The sequence below is a fragment of the Gracilinanus agilis genome, chromosome 4, assembly GCF_016433145.1.
Source record: "Gracilinanus agilis isolate LMUSP501 chromosome 4, AgileGrace, whole genome shotgun sequence".
Lineage (NCBI taxonomy): Eukaryota > Metazoa > Chordata > Mammalia > Didelphimorphia > Didelphidae > Gracilinanus > Gracilinanus agilis.
In genome coordinates this window covers 76,078,205-76,098,064 of record NC_058133.1, presented here as the reverse complement: position 1 = coordinate 76,098,064, position 19,860 = coordinate 76,078,205, and the positions used below count along the sequence as shown (strand labels likewise).

The window sequence follows — 19,860 nt, the reverse complement described above, 5'->3', positions numbered from 1 at the left end:
CAATGGTACAGTCAGTGAAGCTAGATTTTAGTAAAACCACCTGGGAAAGCAATTTGGAATTCTGTAAAAAACATCACTGAAACATCTATACCCTTTTCTCAGTAATTCTATTACATACACCAATTCTGACTATATTAAATTAAAAGGGTTTTATACAAACAAAACCAATGCAACCAAAATTAGAAGGGAAACAACAAACTAGGAAAAAATCTTTATAACAAAATTCTCTGACAAAGGTCTAATTTCCCAAATATAAAAGGAATTAAGTCAAATTTATAAGAAATCAAACCATTCCCAAATGACAAATGGTCAAGGGATATAAAGACAGTTTTTACATGAATAAATCAAAACTATCAATAAGCACATGAAAAAGTGTTCTAAATCACTCCTGATTACAAAAATACAAATCAAAACAATTCTGAGATACCACCTCACACCTAGCAGATTGGCCAATATAACAGTTAAGGAAAATAATAAATGTTGGAGGGTATGCAGCAAAATTGGGACACTGATACACTGCTGGTGGAGTTGTGGATTGATCAAACCACTCTGGAAGGCAATTTGGAATTATGCCGAAAGGGCTTTAAAAGACTGCCTGCCTGTGATCCAGCCATACCACTGCTGGGTTTGCACTCCAAAGAGATATTAAAAAAGTTGGTACAAAAGTATTTATAGCTGTGCTTTTTGTGGTGGCAAAAAACTGGAAAACGTGGGGGGGGTGTCCTTCAATTGGGGAATGGCTGAACAAATTGTGATATCTGGTGGTGACGGAATATTATTGTGCTGTAAGGAATGATGAACTGCTTGATTTCTATATGAACTAGAAAGACCCCCATGAACTGATGCAGAATGAAATGAGCAGAATCAGGAGAACATCATACACAGAAAGTAAAACACTGTGGGACAATCAAATATATTAGACTGTGCCACTAATAGCAATGCAATGATCCAGGACAATCCTGAGGGACTTATGAGAAAGAAAGCTATCCACATGTAGAGAAAGAACTATGGGAGCAGAAATGCATTAGAAAAATATATGATTTATCACTTGGTTATATGGGTATATGATTTGGGGTTGTGGTTTTTAAAAGATTATTACAAATATGAATAATATGGAAATGGGTTTTGAGTAACAAGATATATATATACACCAGTGGAATTGCTTATCAGCTTGGGGGGAGGGAAAAGGGGAGGAAAAGAACATGAATCATGTAACCATGGAAAAGTATTCTTAAAAAAATTAAATAATGTGAAATCACAAAAAAATGTTTTTAAGAAAAAATTGTTTTTTATTTGAGATGGCTCTCTGGGAGGGGGAATGTAAAAACAAGAAAGTAATTTTTTTTCATTTTCTTTTTTTGGGGTTTGTGGGGGAGGCAGGGGACAGCAGCTTCCTATCTTGCCCAGGCTGAAAGTACCATAGCCATTCACAGGCCTGATCTCACTGCTAAGTATTTATTCAATTTCCAACCTGCCTCTCCTTTTCTCTCTTCTTCCCTTCCAGCTCTGAGATAGATATTGGTGCTAGATACCAATAGGTTTATTTAACTTCATTGCACCTTACAGTTCCCAAGCTCAAGTAAGCAGTCTCAGGCTCTCCTAGTAATAGAAATTGCAGGCATGTATTATGCTTAGCAAAAATTTATTCTTTAAAAAGTCTATTACAGAAATCTAGATAAAAGAGGGTGAAGATCTGAAAGAAGTTAATGGTTATGTAATTATAAAGGAAACATGAAAAAAATGAAGTGAAATGAGAATTAACAAGATTTGGTAAATGATTGGTTATGGGGGATAAAGAAGAAGGAAGAGTCAAAATGAGGCAGCCAATTGGCACAGTACTGAACTTAAAGTCAGTAGGATTAGAGTTCAAAACTTAGCTATATGATCCTGGCAAGTCACAACCTCTCTCAGTCTCAGTTTTCTCATCTGAAAAATAGAGATAATGGCTCCTAATTCACAAAACCAATAAGGGTAAAATGAATTAATGTATATAAAATGCTCTGTGCATCTAAAATCACTAAGTATACAATAGTTAATTTGATGATGCTAATGATGAGTCCAAGGTTACAAAACCCAGAAGGCAAAGATGATGAAGATATTCTTAATGGAAACGGAATTTTTGAAACAAGGCAGATTTCTTTGTTGAGGAAGGGGGAAGAAGTAGAGAAAATTATTTCAGTTTGGAAAGCCTGTATTTGAGTTGCAAAAGGGGCATTCTGATACAATCCAGCAAGCAACTGATGATATAGAGTTCAAGAGAAATAATATCGCTCAATAATTATGTGCATGGAAATATACATACAAAAATATTTGGATGTCACTTGTAAATAGAGGTAATTAAACCCATGGGAGTAGAAGAGATCATGAAGAAAAAAATACAGTGAGAGAAGAGGGATTAGGTTCATGTTTTTAAAAAAATTAACATTTAGAGAATCCAGGAAATAAATGATGACCAATCCAGCAAAAAAAATTATCTGAGAAGGAACACTAAGATGAACAGAAACCAAACCAGGAGAGAGCAGTCATGGATGCCAAGGGAAGATGTTCATCCCTTTATATTACCCTGGACAATCCCTATTTTTTTATTATTATAATTTTTGAACAATAGGTATCAATAGCATTTGAGGCAAATGGGAAAGAGGGAAAGACTAGAAATTGTAATGTTCTTAGTAGAGGAAACTGCTGGTAAGGAAATCCTTTCTATTTGTACATATAGGCAATAACTCTGCAACTTATAGTCTTAGACATAAGGAACGAGAAAATAAAATGGGAGGGGGAAAGAGGAATGGACCAAATGATACTCAAGATCTTTTCCAGTTCTAAAATACTACAGTCAGGAAAGTACAACTAGCACCATCATCATTATTGCATATTTATGTACTGCTTTAAAGTTTATAAGGTGCTTTATAAATGTTCTCATTTTAATCTTATGTCTCTGCCCTAAAAGAATTACATAATAAAGTATCTTGCTTCTAAGAAATCCCAAAAAGGAAAGATGGTAGAACACTAGCCTTTGGGCCAGAACCAGCCCTCAGTTTACACTCCCGGAAGGGGAAAAAAAGGATGGGAGTAGAAGGAAAGATATGGCAAGATGTGATAAACAACAAGATATCTTCATTTAGAACTATACTTGTGAAAATACAACATAACTTTTTGGAGCAATATCCTAAAATGCCACAAGATGGGGGCATTATTCCAGGAAAGTCTGTCTCTGTTGTTTATACAACAAATACTTTTCTCTGGATGTGTATTTTCTGAGTATGTCACCTTTCTGGATGGGTCTGTTGGCACTACCTCAATATATATCTCACTCACTGTTTCTCACCTCAGCATATCTGCATTTGCTTCTTTCTCTCCCTTAGCTGCTCAAAATAGAGAAATAGAAGCTATTTTTTATGTTTCCTAGACAATGTTGTGTATATCCTATTCATTTTTAAATGGATTTGATATTGGTGAAAAATTAATAGATTAATGAAACAGGATAGATAAGACCAAGAACCAAATAAATAATACAATGTTTTATCAACCTCAAAAAATAACGAAAAGACCGTCTTTAAATAAACAAACAAAAAAAGCAGTTTGGCAGCAAATAGATTTAGACCAGGTTATCATAACATATGAACCACAATAAGGTCAAGATAACTATCAATCAACATAAAAGATCATGCCATTTAAAAAATTAAACAAGTTATTTTTCACAACCAAATAAAGAGCTAGTCATAAGAGGAAAATGGTCAATCTCAATTAAATACAATTTTAAAGCTTTTGCACGATAAAAATACAAGAGGAAGAAAAGAATTTGTTAGCTACAAAAAATATTTGCATCAAATACTCAAATGATTTGTGATAGCAAACATTTGGGAGTTCCCTGTAATGAAGCCAACTGAAACTCATTCATATGTGACTTTTATCCACATTCTCCCAAAAATTTGCCACAGAGGGTCAAATTTATTAAGTATTTACTATATGCTGAGCACTGGGAATATAAAGACTAAAACAGACCTAAATCAAGGTGCTTATTACATGTTAATGGAGGAGACAAAATGCAAACAACTATGTATATACAAAATAATATACAGGATAATTTGGTATCTCAGAAAAAAAGAAATTAAAAGTAGAAGGACCAAGATAGATTTCTTACAAAAAGTGGCCTTGAGTTGAGACTTGAAGACAAGAGACAAAGACAAAGAAAGAGAATATTCTAAAAAGAGAGAGAAGATTCCAGAGAGACTATAAAGAATTTAGAAAAGAGTGGAATTAGAGGAAATGAAAGCACCAATTACAGTTGGCTTTCTCAAAGACTTTAACCATGAAATGGAAGAAGAGATTGAGGATGGATAAATCAGGTGAGAGTTTAAGAATGGGAGAGACATGAACCTGTTTGTAGGCAACAGGGAACAGTCAGGAGACTGTTCTTCTAATGAAGACAATCTTCTAATGAAAACAGGATGCAATGGGTTCACTTGAATATAAAGAGAGGATAACTTTGGGAAAGCCCTTATAGCATGTGGTACAGTGAATTGCTTAGGAATGTGTAAAACCACTGCCTGGTAGTAGTGAGAGGCCAATTGAGAACATGTAATAAATCTATAGTGAAATCAGTCAGCAGTTTCACAGTTTTCTCTAGCTTCATTCAGCAGTACATAAATAAGGTAAATGATAGAAGCAACAGAAGTTTGAGATTTGGCAATATGTGAGTGGCAGTGGGACAAGAGAGGAAGGGACTTGAATGAAAAGATAGTTTAGTTGTTGAACTGACTCACCAAGAGGTCAAGATAAGAAAGCAAAGAAAGTGAAGCCAGAGGGTTTCCGGGTTAAGACGGCGGCCGAGTAAAAAGCAGCTGCTTAACCTCTCCTAATCCACACATACAGGACTCCTCAAAAGGACATAAAAACAAATCCAGACGAATGAAGGGACCCCACAACAGGGCGTAGCTTTGAAGGTTCGTGGGATCGGGGTATTTCATTACTATGAAGAGGTGAAACAGCTCTCATGAAAAAGCAAGTTAAGCAACCCCTTCCACCCCCCCACACCACCTACAGTGCCAAAGCCAGCACACAAAAGTTAGAGCAAGTTTGGGGCATTCATTAAATTCCAGGGCCTGCTCCTGTGAGCAGCAAGACTTAAGACCCCAAGAGGCTAAAGAACTAGACTTTGAACGCAGAGCTTGAGCTCAGGCGCCGACTCAGGCAAGGATGCAGATTCTTAGCCCAGGCACGGACCTTGGGTGGTGACCCAGTGGAGAGGGGTGCAGGACTATGGAAGCAGCACCCTGAGACTGTTAAAGGAGCTTCAGGTAGAGGAACAAGCAAGGGGACCACCAGGAGGCTTGACTCTGAGAACAACTAGACCTGAAATCTCAGGAGCCTAAAGAGCACAGACAGACCCTGGGCATGAGGATAAAGCTGAAAGGGGGTTGGGCTAACAATGGCAAGCCAGTCACAAGAACCCCAGAAGAGAAAGATCAAGAAGAAATCTTTAACACTCGACAACTTTTACAGAAAAAATCCAGACAACAGAGCAAACCGCAGAGGAGAACAAACAAGTAATCATATCCAAACCTTCCCAAAAAAATGAAAATTGGTCACAAGTTCTTGAAGAGTTCAAATCTGAGATCTTGAGAAATATGGAAGAGATTTGGTGAGAAAAGTGGGAAATAGCACAAAAAGGAAATTAACAGGTTAAAAGAAAGAAACCCCCAATTGGAGAAAGATGTCCCCAAATCAAAAGAATTGATAAGCAATTTGGAGACCAAAATCAAAAAGCTGGAAAACAGGATAGACCAAATCAAAAAGGAAAATCAAAAGGTTATAGCAGAAAACCAGTCTCTAAAGACCAAAATTGGGCAAGTAGAAGCCAATGATCTCTCAAGATGGCAAGAACAAATAAAGCAAAGTCAAAAGACTGATAAAATAGAAGGAAACATGAAATATCTCAATGAGAAATTATCAGATCAAGAAAACAGGTCTAGAAGAGACAATTTGAGAGGACTTCCTGAAAAAGCAGAAATTAATAGAAATCTGGACTCCATACAAAAAGAAATTATTCAGCAAAACTGCCCTGAAGTTCTACAACAAGAGGGCAATATAGACATTGAAAGGATCCATAGATCACCCTCTACACTAAACCCTGAAAAGACAACCCCCAGGAATATAATAGCCAAATTCAAGAGCTTCCAAGTAAAAGAAAAAAATTTTACAAGAAGCCAGAAAGAGACAATTCAGATATCACGGAGCACCAATCAGGATCACATGGGATCTAGAAGCCTCCACATTAAGAGACCGCAAGGTTTGGAATATGATATTCAGAAAGGCAAGAGAACTGGGTCTACAACCAAGGATCACCTATCCATCAAAACTGACTATATACTTCCAGGGGAAAAGTGTAGACATTCAACAAGATAGAAGTTTTCCAAGTATTTGCACAGAAAAGACCAGGACTAAATGGAAAGTTTGATATCCAAACACAAAAACCCAAGAGAAACATGAAAAGGTAAATAGGAAACAAGGGAAAAAGGAAAACTCTTATGTTTAAATTTGCCTCTTTAAGAGCTTTAATGAGATCAAATTATTTGTATTCCTATATGGAGAAATGTTAGGTATAATCTTCAAAAACTGTATTCAGTATTATAGTAACTTGAAGAATTATTCACAGGGAGAGGTTGGAGCACTAAATGATCTAAGATGAGATGGGGGGGAGGAAAAGAGGGGTAAATAGTAGATGGCACCAAGAGAAACCTGAATGAATAAGAAAAATAAGATATTCTATACCACACAAAGAGGGAATGGGAAGGGGAGGGGATGAATACTATTATAAGGAGGAGAGGAAGAGAGCATTAAGAGGTAATATTTAAACCTTACTCTTAGCAGAATTAACCCTGAGATGGAAGAGTAGCTATATACTATATATAGTATCTATATCTATCTAACCCTACTAAGAAAGTAAGAAGGGATTAACCAAGGGGAGCAGGGGAGTGGGGAGGTCAAAAAAAGGAAGGGAGGAGAGGGGGGAGGGAATTCATTAGGCCTTAAAAAATAAAAAGAGGGAATAATAAGGGAGCGGGGGTGGAAAGGGAAGTAAATCAAGGGAGGGGACAAGGGAGACTGGTCTAAAACAAACCACTGGTTTAAAAAGGAAATAGCATAAGAAGAAGGGGTAGAACTAGGAGAGGATACCAAAATGTTGGGGAATACACAACTGATAATTATAACTCTGAATGTGAATGGGATGAACTCACCCATAAAAAGGAAGCAAATAGCAGAGTGGATTAGAAACCAAAATCCGACCCTATGTTGTGTACAAGAAACACATATGAGGCAGGTGGACATAGCCAGGTTTAATGTCAAGGGCTGGAGCAAAATATTTTGTACTTCAAATGAGAAAAAGAAGGCAGGAGTGGTGATCATGATTTCTGACAAAGGCAAAGTAAAAATATATATGATTAAAGAGACAGGGAAGATAATTACATCCTGATAAAAGGCAGTATAGACAATGAAGAAATAACAGTACTCAATATGTATGCACCAAATGATATAGCATCCACATTCCTAAAGGAGAAACTGGCAGAGCTCAAGAAGGAAACAGATAGTAAAACCATAATAGTGGGAGATCTAAATATCCCTCTTTCAGATCTAGATAAATCAAACCAAAAAAATAAATAAGAAAGAGATAAGAGAGGTGAGTGAAATCTTGGAAAAATTAGATTTAATAGATATATGGAGAAAAATAAATATGGACAAAAAGGAATACACCTTCTTTTCAGCTGCACATGGTACATTCACAAAGACTGACCATGTAATAGGGCATAGAAACATTGCAAACAAATGCAAAATAGCAGAAATAATAAATGTAACCTTCTCAGATCATAATGCAATAAAATTAATAATTAGTAAGGGCACATGGACAGGCAAATCAAAAATTATTGGAAATTAAATAATATGATTCTCCAAAACCAGTTAGTTAAAGAAGAAATCATAGAAACAATCAGCAATTTCATTGAAGAGAATGACAATGATGAGACATCCTACCAAACTCTGTGGGATGCAGCTAAGGCAGCACTCAGGGGGAAATTTATATCCTTGAGTGCATGTATTAACAAATTAGAGAGGGCAAATATCAATAAACTGGCATGCTAATTAAAAAACTAGAAAGCAAGCAAATTAAAAATCCCCAGATGAAAACTAAATTAGAAATACTAAAAATCAAGGGAGAAATTAAGAAAATCCAAACTAAAAGAACTATTAAATTAATAAATAAGACTAGAAGCTGGTATTTTGAAAAACCAGATAAAATAGACAAAGTACTGGTCAATCTAATTTAAAAAAGGAAAGAAGAAAATCAAATTAACAGTATCAAAGATGAAAAGGGAGACCTGACCTCTAATGAAGAGGAAATTAAGGCAATCATTAAAAACTATTTTTCCCAATTATATGGCAATAAATATAACAATCTAGGTGATATGGATGAATATTTACAAAAATATAAATTGCCTAGATTAACAGCAGAAGAAATAGAATACCTAAACAATCCCATATCAGAAAAAGAAATTGAATAAGCCATCAAAGAACTCCCTAAGAAAAAATTGCCAGGGCCTGATGGATTCACAAGTGAATTCTAACAAACATTCAAAGAACAACTAATCCCAATACTATACAAATTATTTTATATAATAAGCAAAGAAGGAGTCCTACCAAACTCCTTTTATGATACAAATATGGTACTGATTCCAAAGTCAGGTAGATCAAAAACAGAGAAAAACTACAGACCAATCTCAATGAACATAGATGCAAAAATCTTAAATAGAATACTAGCAAAAAGACTCCAGCAAGTGATCAAAAGGGTTATCCATCATGATCAGGTGGGATTTACACCAGGAATGCAAGGATGATTCAACATTAAGAAAACCATTCACATAACTAACCATATCAATAAGCAAACCAACAAAAAACCACATTATTATCTCAATAGATGCTGAAAAAGCCTTTGACAAAATACAACATCCATTCCTATTGAAAACGCTAGAAAGTATAGGAATAGAAGGACCTTTCCTAAAAATAATAAACAGTATATAACTAAAACCATCAACAAGCATCATATGCAATGGGGATAAATTAGAAGCCTTTCCAATAAGATCAGGCTTCACACAAGGATGACCACTATCACCTCTATTATTTAACATTGTACTAGAAACACTAGCAGTAGCAATTAGAGAAGAAAAAGAAATTGAAGGTATTAAAATAAGCAATGAAGAGATCAAGCTATCACTCTTTGCAGATAATATGATGGTCTACTTAAAAAATCCTAGAGAATCAACTAAGAAGCTAGTAGAAATAATCAACAACTTTAGCAAAGTTGCAGGATACAAAATAAATGCACATAAATCATCAGCATTTCTATATATTTCCAACACATCACAGCAGCAAGAGGTAGAAAGAGAAACACCATTTAAAATCACCCTAGACATGGGGGCAGCTGGGTAGCTCAGTGGATTGAGAGCCAGGCCTAGAGATGGGAGGTCCTAGGTTCAAATCCGGCCTCAGATGCTTCCCAGCTGTGTGACCCTGGGTAAGTCACTTGATCCCCATTGCCTACCCTTACCACTCTTCCACCTATAAGTCAATACACAGAAGTTAAGGGTCCAAAAAATAAATAAATAAACAAATGAACAAATAAATAAATAAATGAATGAATGAATAAATAAATAAATAAACAAACAAACAAATAAACAAATAAATAAATGAATGAATGAATGAATGAATGAACAAATAAATAAATAAATGAATGAATAAGTAAGTAAGTAAGTAAATAAATAAATAAGCAAGCAAATAAGCAAATAAATAAATAAATAAATGAAATCACCCTAGACAATATAAAATATTTAGGAATCTACCTACCAAAACAAACACAGGAATTATACAAACACAACTACAAAACACTTTCCAAACAATTAAAACTAGATCTAAACAATTGGAAAAACATTGATTGCTCATGGGTAGGACAAGCTAACATAATAAAAATGACCATTCTACCCAAATTAATTTAGCTATTTAGTTCCATACCTATCAAACTACCAAAAGACTTTTTTACTGAATTAGAAAAAACTACAACAAAGTTCATATGGAATAACGAAAGATCAAGAATATCAAGAGAAATAATGAAAAAAAATGTGAAGGAAGGTGGTCTAGCAGTACCAGATATTAAACTACACTATAAAGCAGCAGTCATCAATACAGTATGGTACTGGCTAAAAGACAGAGGGGAGGATCAGTGGAATAATTGTTCCAGAGGGGAGAAGGGGGCATTTTTTTTTAAACCCTTACCTTCCGTCTTGGAGTCAATATTGACTCCAAGGCAAAAGAGTGGTAAGGGTAGGTAATGGGGGTCAAGTGACTTGCCCAGGGTCACACAGCAGGGAAGTGTCTGAGATCATACTTGAACCTAGGACCTCCCATCTCTAGGCCTGGCTCTCAATTCACTGAGCTACCCAGCTGCCCCCTGAAATAAATTTAAAACACATTATACAACACATAAAATACTATAAATATAAAAACAAAAAACAAAAAACTATAGCACACATTTAGGAATTTTGTTTTTGAGATTTTAGGCAACCAGTAAAATCTAAATTCCAACCTGATTTTGTGATTTAGAAGGTTTGGGTTTTTTTTTTTAAATAAGGAATTGTTTACTGATTATATGTAAATAAATCAAAATTTATTGCTTCCTTACCTTCTACAGACGGTGCCTGGTCCTGGGCTGAATATAGCATATCCTTAAAAGCCTGTTGGAGAAAAAAATGAAAACAAACATCACATCAAACCTTGGGTAAACTTTATAATAAAGTATTTAAACCAAGGAATATTATTTTCTGGCTACAGATAATCATTCAATAAAACTCTCTAACACATGAAACCAGTGAGAATTCAATAGTCATAATATTACGACTGGGAAAAAAATATTACACTGGGGAAAAAAACATTTAATTTGGTCACTCTTCTTGACCGAATTTGAGGTTTTATTTTGTACCCCAATGTATTTTGTTTTCGGCAGGGCAGCTATATGGCAAAGTAGTCTTTAGCCTGCAGACAGAAAAATTCATCTTCCTGAGTTCCACTCTGGCCTCAGATACTTATTAGCTGTGTGACCCTGCCCAAATCACTTAACCCTCTTTACTTCAGCTTCCTCATCTGTAAAATGAGCTGGAAAAGGAAATGGCAGTATTGGTGCCAAGAAAACTTCAAATAGAATTACAAAGAGTCAGTCAGACATGGCTGAAAAACAAATGAACAAACTTCATTTTCAGAGTTTTATTTATTCTGCAATTTTTCATTTTTGACCTCAGAATTTTGTATTCTCCATAGAACTTCCATAATTATACAATAAAGTACAACAGGATCTGGGGTTAAATTACAGACAAAAATATTACAAATTATTATTTTCAGATGTTTTGTGATTCGTGTACAATAACTTAAATTTAAGCTAAATTTAGACTCAAGAGTCCAGTGTCAATCACAGGATGTTAGGCTCTGAAGGAATCTAATCTTCCTCTTTAGGAAAAACTACTACTAAATCAACCCAGAAAACTAGGAAAATGTTAAGTAAGGAAACTGAGGACCAGAGGCTTAAGTGACCTGATCAAAATGACAATGGAAGTCAGGGGTAGAGATTTTTCAGTCTCACACTTCCAACTTTCAAGTATCTCATTTCAATGTATTATCATAGGCTTAGTGTTGTTACTATTACTGTTGCTGTTGTGCTCATCCTTTGTTTTGGAAGAGAACCAATGACATATTAGACTTGAGTGAAATTCTACTGATGTTAGAGTTTCACAAAGTTGTCAGTCTCATTCTCTCTTGCAATCATCAAAGTCCATGGGCAAAACAAAAGTTAGGATAACTGGCAGTGGCCCAGGAAACAGTGGATGACCTTGGTATCTTCAATGTCTAACCAAGTTCTATGGGCTCCATAACACTGGCTTCCATAGCTTTCTTGGCCTTGGAACAAGTTCTTATCCACTTGAGACTCTACTGGGAGAAGTCTTCCCATGCTTGGGGTAGACATCCTCCTAACTCACCAAGTCAGCTTTGAGGCCTCCTTTACTCTCAACCTGGTTTAAACCATCTACCTACATTCATTATGGCAAACCTATAGAACACATGCCAAAGATGGTGCAGAGATCTCTCTGCGGGGATTCGCAGACCCCTGGCTTAGCTGACTAGGAGCCTGGCCCCATCCCCAAATGCAAGGAGCAGGGCAATCGAGCCTCTCTCTAGGTGGAACTCAGCCTTGGCTTGGCTAGACTGCATCCTGGCCACACCCCTGAACACAGGGGGGGGGGGAAGAGGAGGGGAGGGATGACACAATAGGGGCATGGCACGGAGTCCTTAAAAAGTTCCAAAAGGTTTACCATCATTGACCTACTTGGTTTTTCTAGGGTATGGTCACTGGGCATACTGCAGCTTCTTGGAGTGACAGGTGACTTTATATAGTTGCAACATGAATTTGTTGCAATCAGGGTTTTGAGAATTGGGAAAGCGGGTTCTAGTCCTAACTACCTCTGCAATTTCATGCTTTGTCCTTTAACTGTTTAGTTTTGTCCGCTTCTTCACAACCCCATACGTGTAGATGGAATTTGCTCTATCTTACCCAGCATCTCATTTGCGTCCTTACGTTACATGTTTACACTACATAATAACGTAGGGAGGATATATTTTAGTGTAACCCCGCCTCTCTCTCATCTTTCCAGAATGTGGCTATGGAGGCTGGGGGTAGAGTTGCCAGAAAAATTTACTCACTTGATCATACTTAAGCTTTGTACTTCTTTTTTTTTTCTTCTACTTCAAGTGATTATTAATAAATTTTATAAAATATAATACTTGGAGTTATTGATATTAATTTTAAATCTTACACATGGACCACAGCACTCCAATACAATCAATGGAGTTTTCTTGGCAAAGATACTAGAGTGGTTTGCCATTTTCTTCTCCAGTGGATTAAGAGAAATAGAGGTTAAGTGATTTTCCCCTTCACAAGGCTAGTAAGTATATGAGGTTGCATTTGGACTTGGGTCTTTCTGACTCTAGGCACTTTATCTACTTAACCACCAGCTTCCTAGACATAGTGCTAATCACTGGTAATACAAAGACAGAAGTGAAAAACTTTCAAATGAAATGAGATAATATTTGTAAAAGCATTTAGCCCAGTGCTTGCCATATAAAAGATTTGATATAAATGCTTATTGCCATCCCTTCTCCTCACGGAGCTTATTTTCTAATACAGGAAACAAAACACACATATAAAAGCATATACATGCATAGAAAAAAGATACGAAAAGGGGGGGGGGGTCACTAACAGCTGAGGAAATCAGGAAAGATCTCCTGGAAAAGGTAGCCCTTCAGAAATAACTATCTGAGTGAAGCACTTCTCTCAGAGCCTCAACTATTTCACCTATAAAATGAGAGGGCTGTATCAGATGGTTTATAAAGACCCTTTTCCAACTCTAAATCCTAATGCTCCCAAATCAATTACCTTTAGTTCCCTATCTATTAAATGAAGGCAATAAGTCCAGCTTTACTTTCTAGAAGAAAGACAGAAGAAAGATTAGAGTCTAAGGAGATAACTAACAAAGGAAAAGTTTTGTAAGGCTTAGCTCTAATACAAAAGGTTTGGCTTTTCTGATGAATTTGCTAACAAGGGAAGTAAAAAGAAAAGCATTCAGCTCCTAACTAGTCCCAAGAGTGGCACCAGGTCAGTGACCTCTTGACTCAGTTGGGGTCATCAGAAGGCTAGTGGCCTAGAGAAAAGACAAAGGGAAGAGAAAAACAAAAAATAACTTCACTGTCCCAAGAGAGAATGCACTCCTTTTTCGGTATACTTTTATCTGTTCAATCCCTAGCCATGGTTTAAAGACCATCTCCAGTGTTACCACTTCCATTTCCTCAGTTGGTAAATTATCTTTCCTCACAGACCCAACAAGGCAGAAGGAAGGGAAAGGAAAGCCAACAAACTGCTGGGCACTGTGCTAAGCTCTTTTTATTTTTTTAAACAGAGCCACCTCTTGATCCTCACAATAACCCTGGAAAGTAGATGCAATAATTATTCCCCATTTTACAGTTGAGAAAATTAAGGCAAATGAAGATTAAAAGTGACTTGCCCAGGATCATATAGCTACAAGAATCTGAGACTAAATTTGAATTCAGGTCTTCCTGATTCCAGGGCCAACACTCCATCCAATGCACCATCAGCTGCCAACAGAACATTTTGTTTCTAACCTTTCTAATATTTGTACGAGATATTGAATATTAGTTACTGTTTGAGTAGTTTACAAAAAATCCAGGAAACTAACCACTAATATTTCTCAAGAAAACCAAAAAGGTACCAAGAACATAATGTGCTTTTTCTCAGATTTCATAGATTCTATTCATTTCTACAAACATTTAAGTTCCTGCTACAAGAAAGGCACTGTCCATGTCAGAGACAGAAAGACACAAGCCCTACTTTCAAATAGTTTATAAGCTCCTAATGGGAAAGACAAACACCCAGAGTCAATGCAATTAGTGAAAAGGAAAGACTCCAGCTAAGTACTCTGAGGAATTTGAAAAGAGAGACTTCGTTTTGGAATGTCAGATGAGGATTTCATGAAGGAAGCAACAAGATGTATCATTTGAAAAGGCAGACATACTTTCAACAGACAGAAGGGGAGAGAAATAAAGAAAAGTCCTTTCCAGGTAGAGGGCAATGTGAGCAAAGTAATAAAGAATAGAAAAATAGAGAAGCGGGGGAGGGGGAGGCATAAAAAAAAAGTCCTGAGTAACAAATTAAAACTGAATGATGGGGAATAAATAATGAGTAGGTTAGATATATAACTTAGAACTAGGCTAAAAACTCTTCAACACCAGGATTAATAACCAAGTTTATTAGTAACTGGATAAGCTATAGGTAGTCCCTAAACACAATCTAAGAGATATGTCAGTGCCAAGAATAAAACAAGAAGGTGTGGACTGAAGGCAGCCATGGGGTAATGCCTCTCAGTAATGCAGGTAAACAGAAATGAAGCCTTAAACAAAAGTGGCTTTAGTGGAAGCTGAAAGGAGGGACTAAACATAAGAATGACTGGAAATAGAAGCAAGAAGATTAAACAATCAATTAAATTTTCAGGACATAGGGAAAAAAAGAGTCAATGATGACTCCTAGAGTTATAAGCCTGAAAAACAGAGAAGTTAGAGTCTGGGAGAAATAACTAACTCACTCACTCACTCTCTCTCTCTCTCTCTCTCTCTCTCTCTCTCTCTCTCTCTCTCTCTCTCTCTCTCTCTCTCACTTGCAGAGGCTGACAGCAAGAGAGACTCAGTTGGAAAGCCACCCAAGAAGTTTCAAATATAAGAGTGAAGGTTCTAGAGAGGGATTGAAGGTGAAGATAAAGTTTTGAGCATCATCTACATAGATGTGATAATAGAAGTCATGAGAATAGATGAGATCAGCAAGAAAGAAGGTCAAGGCCAAAATCTTGGTGGACAAATAAATCTCCTTTCCTACAATTTCCTGGGAACTGGGGCAAATGTTGCAAAGAGCATAAAAGTCTAAATTGAGGGAAACTGGTCAGTTAACTAGTATGTTGGGGCAGCTGGGTAGCTCAGTGGATTGAGAGTCAGGCCTAGAGATGGGAGGTCCTAGGTTCAAATCTGGCCTCAGACACTTCCCAGCTGTGTGACCCTGGGCAAGTCACTTGACCCCCATTGCCCACCTTTACCCTCTTCTATCTTGGAGCCAATACACAGAAGTTAAGGGTTTAAAAAAATTTTTTTTTAATTTAAAAAAAAAACTAGTATGTTGCCTGTGGCAATTTAACTATGTAAAATAATAACTTACTATATTCCAGGCTTGGTTATTACATGGGCTATCCTCATCCTGGCCTAGGGAGAGGGGAGGACTATGGGCATATTATTACCATTCTCTCCTTAAAATTTATTAATTTAGTCCTGGGGGCTTTCTCTAAAGATGTTAAAAACATAATAATCTTTTAAATTGTTTAGGCCACTTTACTTATCATTACATTCAATGAGCACAGTGAACTTCACATGGGAAACATGACCTCTGTTACCACAGTCAATCTCAGTTACCCTACAGCATTAGCATCTCAGGTGAATGTGAAGTTAGAATCTCTTCATCACATTCACCTTAATTATACATATGATATTCCTTTCATTATATACAACCTGTCATCTCTTCATCCTGCTTAGGCTGGTAGTGATAATGAAAAGATTTGTTTTAATCACCCACCAAGTATCTAGTTTGTTGGAAAGTCCCTGCTTTATTCTCTTGGTTTCCTTTTGTTTTCCTTGCCTTGTGGTAAAGGGGTAACAAAGAAACTGTTATATGATCATCCTCTAATATTAACGCTTTTAAGAGAAGACCTTTCAAGAGTATTATTTTCTCAATCATTTTCCTTCCTCCTCTCTTTACCTCTCTCCAAATCAAAAGCTTACCCAGTGTTGAAAAAAAAAATTATATTCACTTGTTTCCATGGTAAGTACCTTAATGTTGTCTCTACTCGGCTATAGAATGCTTTCTTTTAAAGCAGTTTCTTAACCTTCTTTGTATCATGGACTCCTACAGCAGTCTGGTGACCCCTTTCTCAGAATGCATAAAATAAAAGCTTTAGAATTAAAAACTAAACCAATTCTATTAAAACAAAATTATGAAAATATTTTAAACTACAGAGACTCCAAATTAAGAACTAATTTTAAGACCCTGTCTCTCTTCCAATTATAACTGTTTAAAAATACAACATAGTATTTATGGGTAATTTAAGGTATTTTCAAGGACTCTTCATCTTGCCTTCAGGCATTGACTTTAGAAACCATCCCTTGAGGAAGATATAGTGGCTCAGTAGAGAGACAGCCTGGGGATGGGAGGACCTGGGTTCAAACATGACCTCAGACACTTTTTAACTGTGTGATCCTGGACAAGTCACTTAACTCCAACTGCCTACCCATTCCCACTCTTTTGCCTTGGAACAGATATTTAGTACTGATTCTAAGACAAAAGGTTAACTGTAAATGATCCAATCATTCAACAAAGGAAAAATTTTCAGTTAGACTACTAAAATCTTAACTTGTTGCTAGCTAATTTAAGACTCCCCGAATCACAAATATATGGGAGCTCTAGAGTATTCGACTTTCCAACCATTATCAAAAAACTGTTAGTATAAATAACTGCAGATCTCCACTCCCAGATGTTTGGCTGAAGTTCACACTCATGAAGCCCTCAAAAACTCTGTCAAGGACAATGGTCCAAAAAATCTGCAACCAAGGTTCAAGAATGGGTTCCCTAAAGTCAAGAATTTCCCATGGAGGCAATGGGACCCAGAATGGGGCTCTATGAACCAATCATACAAGCAGCAATCTCAGAGAATCTCCTAAAAGTCTGTACCACAAGCTTTCATAATTTCTATGAGAATCCATTTGCTGGACAAAGCAACTATGACAGGGTTCTCCACAAGTTCACTGGAATAGAAGGCAGCACAAAATAGCATGAAGAGCAGTAATCTAGGAGTTGGAATACCTGGCTCTGGCTCTTCTATTAACTCCCTATGTGACCTTATACAAATTATTTCCATTCCATAAAATGTGGAATTCAAACTATGCAATGTCTAAGGTCTATGCCCCCTCTAAAACTGCATGATTCATATATTACCTGCTTTCTCATTAAGACTGAGAACTTTAAAATTACTGATTATCATCCTAACACTACAGTATCTCAAATAGAATTATTTCATTATAAAGGCCCTAATTTCCAAGCCATACTACTACTTGAAAAAAGTATTTTTTCATTGACTTAACATTATTTTCAACCACAAAGTCCATTAATTTAATATACTTCATTTTAAAGTTATAAATAAAAGCATATACCTCTACCAAAGAGAAAATTTCCAAATGTTCTCTCCAAATTTAACTAGCTGATTCCACTGGTGAATTTATCAGACTGAAAAGTAATCACATCAGCAATTCTTAAAGACAGATAGACTTAATTCCTTGATATAGCTACAGTCCTTATTTAGCATAGAAAGAGAATGCCACCTCCCAACTACTGGTACCTGGCAGGGATGGAAAAGACAAAAGTCCAAGGGATCCAATCTATAGAATTCATCTAATCTTTATTTGTTAAAATTACTGAAATTGTTTAAGATGCTAACCATAGTAGTTCAGATTCTCTTGGTTGTTTTCCAATAGGATTAAGAACAAATTATTTTTGTTCACATGAACACCAATTATCTTCCAGTCACAAAAATTCCTCATGAACATCTTTTTGACTGGTTTTCCAAACAATCCAGTAAGGCAGGTAGGTGTGGAAACTTGAGTGTAGAGAAAGGCTAGGTGATTTGCTCAAGGTCACATCGTAAAGAAAAGGTTACCAGGATTTGAATCTAAGTATTCTATCTTCAAATCCACAGTTCTTTCCATACCAATCTTCCTCATCCACATGACTCCCTTCTCTAGAAAATACAGTGGGGGCAGCTAGGTGGCTCAGTGGATTATGAGCCCAGCCTAAAAATGAAAGGTCCTGGTATTACTTGGCTACCACATTTGAAGAATACTTAGCTTCCTTCTAGTTGCAATAGTCTTTTCTTTATACTCATCCTCCACAATATTGTTGGAGTACTTGACACTAAACACCACAGGAAGCTAGAGGGATATAGGTGATGTATACAATGTATAGAGTACTGGGCTTAAAATCAGCAAGATGGGAGTTCAAATCCAGCCTCAAACACTTATTGTGTGGCCTTTTAACAAGTCACTTGGCTTCTTTTTGCTTCACTTTCCCACAACTATAAAATGAGAATAATAATAACTTATCTCCCAGTGTTGTTGTGAGGACCAAATGAGATAATATTTACAAAACACTAAGTACAATACCAGGGTCACAGTAGCACTATAATGATGCTATTCTCTCTCCTGCTTCCATACCCTTCTTGAAATTCTATTACCTCTTGATTTCTATATGACAATAAATTATACTGGTGCACATCCTGTCTTTCAAACAAATCTTCTATCTTCTTCCTTGGGATCTTTCTCTTCCACCATTCTTTGCTCTCCCACCCCTAATCCTTAGCATTGCCAGTCTCTTAGTACTCTATTCTTTTCCCCAAAACACTAGTGTACTGTCAAAGATTTAACTATCTCTTCTATGTAGATGATTCCCAAATCTTTGGAAAGTCCTTCAATGCTGAACTCTCACTTCCATTCAAGTTTTCATATCTGCAACTGTCCTTTATGTGTCTCAACATTATCTCAAGTCCAAAATGTACAAAATCTGTTTGATCTTCTTTTCCCTTCCAAAATTCCCTTTTGCAACTTCTATAAATATTTACATTATCCCACTCTCCTGAGCTAGAAGCTTTGAGAAAGCACCACTAACAACTATTACCACTTTTACCTTTATCTGTTACCTTGTCTGCTTAGTCTCTCTTCTAACTGGTAGGTGCATTTGCACTTGGTTCTGTCCAAATGCATCCAAATTAAGTGTCTTGACCTCTGAACCTCAGTTTTATTCTTTTAAAATGGTTCTCTACTATCTATTTTTCAGGTTTCTTATGAGAAAAGCCTACTTTAAATTTTAGGATGCCATAAGTATTACAATTAAGCCTCATAGTCTTTTGTTTCTTTTATATTGCCTAAAAAGTATTACAGATCTTCATTCAAATGTTTGTTTCTGACTCTTCATGATGCCATTTGGAGTTTTCTTGGTAAAGACTGGAGTGGTTTGTTATTTCCTTCTCAAGCTCATTTGACAGATGAGGAAACTGAAGCAAAAAGGGCTAAATGACATGCCCAGAATCACCCAGATACTGTCTGAGGCCAGAT

The 19,860-nt window shown here is 36.3% G+C and overlaps 1 protein-coding gene across 3 annotated transcripts in view; it reads right to left on the bottom strand.

The window, feature by feature from the left end:
* The window catches only part of XPR1 (xenotropic and polytropic retrovirus receptor 1), a 255,578-nt gene that overhangs the window by 208,455 nt on the left and 27,263 nt on the right, over positions 1–19,860 (bottom strand). For all 3 annotated transcript variants that reach the window (XM_044676921.1, XM_044676922.1, XM_044676923.1), the window contains exon 2: positions 10,727–10,778. In XM_044676921.1, the coding sequence (XP_044532856.1) occupies positions 10,727–10,778 (52 nt within the window). The remainder of the gene's footprint in view (positions 1–10,726; positions 10,779–19,860) is intronic.